At 47.4% G+C, this 10,048-nt stretch overlaps 1 protein-coding gene and 1 pseudogene across 1 annotated transcript; one reads left to right on the forward strand and one right to left on the reverse strand.

Moving 5' to 3' along the window:
- Positions 1 to 758: 758 nt before the first annotated feature.
- On the reverse strand, positions 759 to 1,991 carry LOC111546890 (mucin-13-like). Its single transcript, XM_031935087.1, is given in 3 exon segments — positions 759 to 1,220; positions 1,222 to 1,502; positions 1,895 to 1,991. Coding segments are annotated over 3 exon segments (801 nt in total). The 3' UTR covers positions 759 to 797.
- Positions 1,992 to 4,751: 2,760 nt separating this feature from the next.
- Positions 4,752 to 7,007, forward strand: LOC111546891 (annotated as a pseudogene).
- Positions 7,008 to 10,048: the final 3,041 nt, after the last annotated feature.

The following is a 10,048-nucleotide window of genomic DNA, read 5'->3' on the forward strand; positions in this document are numbered from 1 at the left end:
CTCCGAGGCTCCAACATCCATAGGGGGGCATTGGCAGCCCTGGCCCAGGAACACTTCCGGGGCCATGTAGGGGTAGGTGCTACAAAGGGCTGTGAGCCTCTGTCCTTCATTGAACGTTGTAAGGAAGACGAAGTCTGCGATCTTAATGTTACTGTCCTCATCGAGTACGATGTTTTCTGGCTTCAAGCCTCTCTCTATGGGCAATATTTTTGCTGTGGTGTACTGCATGGCCGACAGAACCTGCCTGAACATGGTCTGGACCTCCTCCTCCCTCGTGAGGTAGTGGTGGTGTATCAGTTGTGTGGTTCTCCTCCTCTTGCACACTCCGTTACTAAACAAACTGGTGTTGGGGTGTCAATCAGTTGATATATTTGTACAATACTAAAGTGATGGAGAGACTTCAAAATACTTCTCCCTCTCTCTGGAGAGTGAGGCTGTGGGAGCTAGCCTTGGGGATAATTTTGATGGCCATTTGGGTCCCAGTCAGCACATGATGGGCCAGTTGGATATCACTGAATGTGCCACAACCGATGGTGTCCAAGATTTCACAATTCTGGAGCTCCTGGCCAGGTGGGGTGGAGGCCGATCCCTTCTCCAAGATGCCACCTCTCTACACTGACTATAAAACTACCCTAGCAGTACTGACTAAGCTAACAATAACGACCCCATCGACTTGATTTTTATCTTCAGCCATCAAACTATGTTAGGGTCATCTTATTCCTCCTTTTCGGTGGTGGACGCAGGCAAAAATATTTTAATAGAATGGAAATGCATCTCTTGTCAGCCTTGTGGCAGCCTCACCTTTTTATTGGCGAGGCTGACATCAAAGCCTCGGGCTGCCCAGCCTGAAAAACGCTGGCTTCCTGAAATGGTTGTTGTGTTAGGGAGATTTCTGGGTCTCCGCCACTGCTACTGGTGCTGGTGCTCTGGGTGGAGAGGGCCACAGGATGATGCTGGGGGGCTTGTTGAGCCAGGGAAGTTTCTGGGTCTCCACTGCTGCTGCTGCTGCTCTGGGTGGAGGGGGAGGCCATAGGGTCATGCTGGGGGGCTTGGTGAGCCAGGAAGGTTTCTGGGTCTCCACCACTGCTGCTGGTGCCCTGGACAGAGAAGGAGGCCACAGTGTCATACTGGAAGGATTGGAGAATCAGGGAGGTTTTTGGTTCTGCACCACTGCTGCTGGTGCTGTGGGTGGAGGGAAAGGCCACAGGGTCATGCTGGGGAAGCTTGTTGAGCCAGGGACATTTCTGGGTCACCACCACTGCTGTTGGTGCTCTGGGTGGAAAGGGAGGCCACGCGGTCATGCTGGGGGGCTTGATTGAAGCTCTCTGGCTTCCTCTGCAGGCCAGCAGGTGCACTGGACAGAAAGAGGCTCTTCTGCTGAATGCTATGAGCCCGCTTCAGTAAGAGAAAAAAGGTGAAAACTTCAATAGAGAAAAAAAGTTGGGAACCCCAAAAGGAAGGGACTGTAGTCAGATAGTAAACTGCCTCTTTCGTTTTGTTTGCTCCAAAATAAGGTAGGCCATGAGAAAACTGAATAATTCTTAGATTGCTACAGAGATGTTCTCAGCCTGGAATCCCATGGCCACCAAGAGTTGAATTGGGGTTTAAGTGGTCCAGGAATTGTTCTTCATATGTTGTCAGAGGCAACTCCTGGCCACTGTTTACCCACGGGTCCCTCTTAACTTTTTCTAGTCCTGTCTGCTCCCTGGGGTCTACTCTTAATAGTTTATTATTGAGGCTTTTGAGACCTCGGGAAAAGTATACTGCGGAAAAATATCTTCCATTTTAACGTTTTGCTGTGAAGATCCTAGCGCTGAGTAAGCAGAAGGGCAGAGTTTCGCCCACCATGTGACATAACGTTACACCGAGGCTCCAAACATCCATGGCGGGGCACTGGTAGCCCTGGCCCAGGAAGAATTCTGGGAGTAGGTGCCACAAAGGGCTGTCAGCTTCTGTTCCTCATGGAATGTGGTACTGAAGCCAGAGTCCATGATCTTAATGTTACTGTCCTCATCAAGAACAATGATTTCCGGGTTCAGGTCTCTATGTGAAATTTATTTGCTATGGCACTACTGCATGGCCGACGGAATCAGCCTGAATGTGGTCCAGGCCTTCTCCCTCATGAGGCCATGGCGGTGTATCGGTTGTGCAGGTCTCCTCCTCTTGCATACTTCATTACTAAATAAATAACTCATGACAGAGGTGTCAATCAGTTGATATAATCGTACAATACTTAAGTGGCAGACAGACTTCAAAATACTTCTCTCTCTCTAGAGAGTGATGCTGGGGGAGGCAGCCTTGGGGATGATTTTGTGGCCACCTGGGTCCCAGTCAGCACGTGATGGGCCAGTTGGACCTCACTGAATGCGCCACGGCCGATGGTGTCCAGAATTCTACAATTCTAGAGATCCTGGTCAGGTGTGGAGGCCGATCCCTGCTGCATGGTGCCACCTCTCTATACTGACTATAAAACTACTCTAAGTCTACTGACTATGCTAACAGTACCGATCTCACCCACTTGATTTTTCCCTGAAGCCGTGCAACTATGTGGGGGTCATCTAATTCCTCCTCTTCTGTGGTGGACACAGGCAAAAACACTTCAATAGAATGGAAATGCATCTCCTGGCACCCCCGCAGCAGCCCCAGCTTCTTGTTGGCGAGACTGATTTGTCAAAGCCTCAGGCTGCCCAGCATGGATGACACTGGCTTCCTCGGACGGTTGTTGCTGTGTCAGGGACATTTCTGGGTCTCCATCACTGCTACTGGTGCTCCGGGTGGAGAAGGCCACAGGGTGATGCTCGGGGGCTTGTTTAGCCAGGGACGTTTCTGAGTCTTCACCACTGCTGCTGTTGCTCTGGGTGGAGGGGGAGGCCACAGGGTCATGCTGAAGGGCTTGTTGAGCCAGGGAGGTTTCTGGGTCTCCACCACTGCTGCTGGTGCTCTGGGTAAAGGGGGAGGCCACAGGGTCATGCTTGGGGGCTTGTTGAGCCAGAGAGGTTTCTGGGTCTGCACCACTGCTGTTGCTGCTCTGGGTGGAAGAGGCTACAGGCTCATGCTGGGTGGTTCGTTGAGCCAGGGAGGTTTCTGGGTCTGAACCACTGCTGCTGGTGCTCTGGGTGGAGGGGGAAGCCACAGGGTCATGCTGGGGGGCCTATTGAGCCAGGGACATTTGTGACTCTCCACTACTGCTGCCGGTGCTCTGGGTGGAGGGGGAAGCCAAAGGGTCATGCTGGGGAACTTGATTAAAGCTCTCTGGCTTTCTCTGTAGGCTGGCAGGTGCACTGGCCAGTAAGAGGCTATTCTGCTCAATGCTGTGAGCCTGCTTTAGCGGGAGAAGGGTAGTGGAAATTTCTATGGATAGAGGAAAAAAGTTGTGAACCCCAGGAGGAAGGGTCTGTGGTCTGATAGTGGACTGCTTTGTTTGTTTATTCCAAAATAAAGTTGGTGGCTATGGGATAATTGAATAATTTTTGTTGATTGCCACGGAGATGTCCTCAGCCTGCAATCCCAATCCCAAGGCCACCAAGAGCTGGGGTTTTTTTTTTTTTTGACACGGAGTCTCGCTCTGTCACCCAGGCTGGAGTGCAGTGGCCAGATCTCAGCTCACTGCAAGCTCTGCCTCCCGGGTTTATGCCATTCTCCTGCCTCAGCCTCCCGAGTAGCTGGGACTACAGGCGCCCGCCACCTCGCCCGGCTAGTTTTTTGTATTTTTTAGTAGAGACGGGGTTTCACCATGTTAGCCAGGATGGTCTCGATCTCCTGACCTCGTGATCTGCCTGTCTCGGCCTCCCAAAGTGCTGGGATTACAAGCTTGAGCCACTGCGCCCGGCCACACGAGCTGGGTTGTTTTGTGGTTCGGATATTCCAGGATTTGTTCTTCATTCGTGGTCAAAGGCAAATCCTGGCCAACGTTCACCCACGGGTCCCTCATAATATCTTCGAGTGTGGTCTGCTCCCTGTGGTCTACTGCTAATAGATTTTAAATGAGGCTTTTAAGACCTCGGGAAAAGTAGACTGGGGAAAAATAGCTTCCATTTTTAATTTCTGAAATGAGGACCCTAACGCTGTGTGAGTAGGGCAGAACCCTGACCACCATGTGATGCAACGTTACCCGCCGAGGCTCCAAACATTCATGGTAGGGCATTGGTAGCCCTGGCCCAGGAAGAGTTCCGGGGTTTCTTGTTGGCAAGTCTGACGTCATAGCTTCAGGCTGCCCAGCTTGAATGATGATGGCTTCCTGGGATGGTTGCTGCTGTGTCAGGGAAATTTCTGGGTCTCCACCACTGCTACTGGTGCTGTGAGTGAGGGAGATGGCCACAGGTAGGCCAGGCACGGTGGTTCATGCCTGTAATCCCAGTACATTGGGAGGCCGAGGCAGGTGGATCACCTGAGGTCCAGAGTTCGAGACCAGCCTGACCAACATGGAGAAACCTCATCTCTACTGAAAATACAAAATTAGCCAGGTGTGGTGGCGCGTGCTTATAATCCCAGCTACTCAGGAGGCTGAGGCAGGAGAATTGCTTGAACCCAGGAGGCGGAGGTTGTGGTGAGCCGAGATTACGCCATTGCACTCCAGCCTGGGCAGCAAGAGTGAAACTCCGTCTCAAAAAAAAAAACAAAAACAAAAAACAAAACAACAACAACAACAAGAAGGCCACAGGCTGATACTGGAAGGCTTGTTGAGCCAGGGACGTTTCTGGGACTCCACCACTGCTACAGGTACTCTGGGTGGAGGGGGAGGCCACGGGGTCATGCTGGGGGCCTTGTTGAGCCAGGGAGGTTTCTGGGTCTGCACCACTGCTGCTGGTGCTCTGCGTAGAGGGGTAAGCCACAGGGTCATGCTGGGGGGCTTGTTGAGTCAGGGACATTTCTGGGTACATCCGGTTGTGCAGGTCTGTCTCCTCCTCTTGCATACTTTGTTACTAAATAACAGGGTGATGCTCAGGGTCTTGTTGAGCAAGGGACGTTTCTGGGTCTTCACTGCTGCTGCTGTTGCTCTGGGTGGAGGGGGAGGCCACAGGGTCTTTATGTATTTAAGCATAAAGGCAAGGCTTGGTGCGGTGGCTCATGCCTGTCATCCTAACACTTTGCGAAGCTGAGGAGGGTGGACTGCTTGATCCCAGGAGTTCAAGACCAGCCTGGGTAACATGGCAAAACCTCATCTCTATAGAAAATACAAAAATTAGCCAGCTATGGTGGTGCATGCCTGTGGTCCCAGCTACTTGGAAGTTGGGGTGGGAGGATCACCTGAGCCTGGGAGGTCAAGGCAGGAGTGAGCCAAGATCGTGTCACTGTACTCTATCTAGCCTGGGTGAGAGAGCCAGAAGCTGCCATGAAATTAAAATAAAATAAAATAAAATAAAATAAAATACATTGCTGAAAAAAATTAAAGACATAAATAAATGGAAAGAGCTATTCATGGATTGGAAGACACTCAATATTTTTAAGATGACAATACCATTCAAAGTGATTCAGCATAATCCTTATCAACATAGTTTACAGAAATAGAAGAATCCATACCAAAATTCACATGGAATTTCAAGGGACCCGCGATTGCCAAAACCTTGAAAAAGAACAAAGTTGGAGGGCTCACACTTCCTGATTTCAATTTTTTTTTTTGAGACAAAGTCTTGCTCTTTGCCCAGGCTGGACTGCAGTGGCACGATCTCAGCTCACTGCAAGCTCCACCTCCTGGATTCACACCATTCTCCTGCCTCAGCCTCCCGAGTAGCTGGGACTACAGGCACCCACCACCACGTCCAGCTAATTTTTTTGGTATTTTTAGTAGAGATGGGGTTTCACTGTGTTAGCCAGGATGGTCTCGATCTCCTGACCTCATGACCTCCCAAAGTGCAGGAATTACCAGGTGTGAGCCACTGTGCCCGGCCCTGATTTCAGTATTAATACAAAGCTACAGTAGTCAAAACAATGTGGTACTGGCAGAAGGACAGACATATAGACCAATGAAACAGAATAGAGAGTTCAAAGATAAGCTTTCATATATGTGACAAATTGATTTTTTTTTTTTTTTGAGATGGAGTCTTGCTCTGTCACCCTGGCTGGAGTGCAGTGGCGCGATCTTGGCTCACTGCAAGCTCTACCTCCCGGGTTCCCGCCATTCTTCTGCCTCAGCCTCCTGAGTAGCTGGGACTACAGGTGCCCGCCACCGTGCCCGGCTAATTTTTTGTATTTTTTTTTAGTAGAGACGGGGTTTCACTGTGATCTCGATCTCCTGACCTTGTGATCCGCCCACCTCAGCCTCCCAAAGTGCTGGGATTACAGGCGTGAGCCACCGCGCCCAGTAACAAATTGATTTTTGACAAGGGTGCCAATATCATTTCAATGGTGAAAGGATCATCTTTTCAACAAATGGAACTGGAAAAACTGGATAGTCATATGCAAAAGAATAAGTTAAATCCTTAAACTACACTATACACAAAAATTAACTCAAAGTGGATCAAAGACCTACATTTAAGAAAGTAAAAGAACACCTTCATGACCTTGGATTCGGCAATGGTATCTTAAGCATGATACCAAAAGGACAAGCAACAACAACAAAAAAATAAGAGAGTGGGTCATCCAGCTTTGGAGTGGCAACCTTCATGGCCCCAGCAACAAAAAAGAGAATTAAATACGGGTGATGTTGAGAAAGGTAAGAAGATTTTTGTTCAGAAGTGTGCCCAGTGCCACACCGTGGAAAAGGGAGGCAAGCACAAAACTGGGCCTAATCTCCATGGTCTCTTTGGGTGGAAGACAGGTCATGCTGTTGCATTATCTTACACAGATGCCAATAAGAACAAAGGGATCACCCGGGGAGAGGATACACTGAGGGAGTATTTGGAGAATTGCAAGGGTATGGAAGAAAAATGATCTTTGCTGGCATTAAGAAGGCAGAAAGGGCAGACTTGATAGGTTATCTCAAAAAAACTACCAATGAGTAATAATTGGCCATTGCCTTATTTATTACAAAACAAATGTCTCATGACTGTTTTATGTGTACCCTACTTTAATAGATCTCATACACCAGAATTCAGATCATAAATGAATGACAGAATATTTTGTTGGGCAATTGTGATTTAAAACTAAGACTGGCTTGTGGTTAAATGTTCAGTTTTTGAATTTTAATAGAAATTCCAATTTAGCACATGGTATCACTGTTTACCCCTTCTAAAGATTTATGATTAGAATTCGTTAGTAATGTTAAACTTCTCACAAAGATGGTGAGTGCCATCTTAAAACTTAATGGAGGTTGGGCTCAGTAGCTCATGCCTGTAATCCCAGCACTTTGGGAGGCTGAGGCAGGCGGTTCACTTGAGTTCAGGAGTTTGGGACCAGCCTGGCCAACATGGTGAAACCCCCTCTCTACTAAAAATACAAAAATTAGCCAGGCGTGGTGGCAGGCACCTGTAATCCCAGCTACTCGGGAGGCTGAGACAGAATTGCTTGAACCCAGGAGGTAGAGGTTGCAGTGAGCCAAGATCACGCCACTGCACTCCAGCCAGAACAACTAAGCAAGACTCCATCTCAAAAACAAAAACAAAACCAAAAGCAAAACCAAATAAAAAAAAAAAAACAAACTTAATGAAGATTGATTTTATATTTAGATTTATATAACTGGGTATGTGAATATATTTAAATACTGGGGAAATTCCTTCACTGTCTTAGAACCAAGGAAGACTCACCTGTGTTTTGTGTTCCTTTGCCTCTTTTTTTTTTTTTTTTTTTTTTTTGAGACGGAGTGTCGCTCTGTTGCCCGGGCTGGAGTGCAGTGGCCGGATCTCAGCTCACTGCAAGCTCCGCCTCCCGGGTTTACGCCATTCTCCTGCCTCAGCCTCCCGAGTAGCTGGGACTACAGGCACCAGCCACCTCGCCCGGCTAGCTTTTTGTATTTTTTAGTAGAGACGGGGTTTCACCGTGTTAGCCAGGATGGTCTCGAACTCCTGACCTCGTGATCCACCCGTCTCGGCCTCCCAAAGTGCTGGGATTACAGGCTTGAGCCACCACGCCCGGCCTCATTTGCCTCTTAAAGGCAAGGGTTGAAGGTAAAGGTAGCAATGTCTAGTTTATATTTCTGGCCTTATCTATGCAAACCTAATTAGAATTCCCTGTATTTAAAATGGTTCCTTTAACTTAATGAAAGACATTTTAGTGTGGTTTATGTGTAATATCAAATATTATTTAACACTTCTCACATTTTATACATGATCTATAAGGTCACATGCTTTTAAAAGAGTAACAAGTTAGGCCGGGCGTGGTGGCTCAAGCCTGTAATCCCAGCACTTTGGGAGGCCGAGATGGGCGGATCACGAGGTCAGGAGATCGAGACCATCCTGGCTAACACGGTGAAACCCCGTCTCTACTAACAATACAAAAAACTAGCCAGGCGAGGTGGCGGGCGCCTGTAGTCCCAGCTACTTGGGAGGCTGAGGCAGGAGAATGGCGGGAACCCGGGAGGTGGAGCTTGCAGTGAGCTGAGATCCGGCCACTGCACTCCAGCCTGGGCGACAGAGCGAGACTCCGTCTCAAAAAAAAAAAGAGTAACAAGTTAAACTTACTCTTGAATTATTTACAATCGAACTCAAACTAAGTTATAATTCAGGATTGTCTTTAAAGAGTAATTCAAAAACATAAAACTATAAAACTGCTGTGTATTTGTGATTGGGAATGGTACTTCTGCCAACTTAAAATGATTAAAGTAGAGGAGATAAATACAAATTTTAAAACTATGTGTGATCATACGACTTAATTAAGAAAATCACAGAACAAAAAATAATAATAAAATAAAAAATAAGGCCAGATATGATGGCTCATGCCTGTAATCACAGCGCTTTGGGAGGCTGAGGTGGGTGAATCATGAGGTCAAGAGATCAAGACCATCCGAGCAAACATCGTGAAACCCCGTGTCTACTAAAAATACAAAAATTAGCTGGGCGTTGTGGCACACGCTCATAGTCCCAGCTACTCAGGAGGCTGAGGCAAGAGAATTGCCTGAACCCGCAAGGTAGAGGTTGCAGTGAGCTGAGATCGTGCCACTGCACTCCAGCCTGGTGACAGAGCTATATTCCATCTCCAAAAAAAAAAATGAAAAAAAAAAGATAAATTTGACTTTATCGAAACTAAAACTTTTGTTCTAAAACTACAACTTTTGTGCATCAAAGGACACTATCAAGGGACTGAAAACCCATAGAATGGGAGAAAATATTTGCAAATCATATATCTGATAAGGGATCAATATCCAGAATATATAAATAACTCCTATACCTCAACAAAGACAAAAACTTAATTTAAAAATGGGTGAAGGGCTGAGCACGGTGGCTCGTGCCTGTAACACCAGCACTTTGAGAGGCCGGGGTGGTTGATCTCCTGAGCTCAAGAGTTCAAGACCAGTCTGGGTAACATGACGAAACCTCACGTCTACCAAAATTGCAAAAAATTAGCTGGGCATGGTGGTGTGCACCTGTGGTCCCAGCTACTCAGGGGGCTGACATGGGAGGATCGCTAGAGCCTGGGAGGTGGAGGTTGCAGTGAGCCAAGATCACACCACTGCACTCCAACGTGTGTGACAGAGTGAGACCCCATTTCTAAAACAAAACAAACAAAAATGGGTAAAAGACTTGAATAGACATTTCTACAAAAATATAGAAATGGCCAAGAAGTACGCCAAAAGATGCCTAACATCATTAGTCATTAGGAAATGCAAATCAAACCACAATGAGATACCACTTCGTACGCATCGGGATGATTATAATTAAAAAGTAGGGCCAGGAGAGGTGGCAGGTACCTATAGACCCAGGTACTCAGGAGGCTGAGGTAGGAAGACTGCTTAAGCCCAGGAGTTTCAGGCTACAGTGAACTATGATCACGCCACTACACTGCAGCCTGGGTGACAGAGCAAGACCCTATATAAAAATATTTTTTAAATTATTAATTAAAAGAAAAAATATTTTAAGGAAAATAAATGTTGGCAAGAATATGGAGAAATTAAAGTCTACATGCGTTATTGGTGGGAATGTAAAATTATGCAGCTGCTATGGAAAGCAGTTTGGTG

The sequence above is a fragment of the Piliocolobus tephrosceles genome, chromosome 2, assembly GCF_002776525.5.
Source record: "Piliocolobus tephrosceles isolate RC106 chromosome 2, ASM277652v3, whole genome shotgun sequence".
Lineage (NCBI taxonomy): Eukaryota > Metazoa > Chordata > Mammalia > Primates > Cercopithecidae > Piliocolobus > Piliocolobus tephrosceles.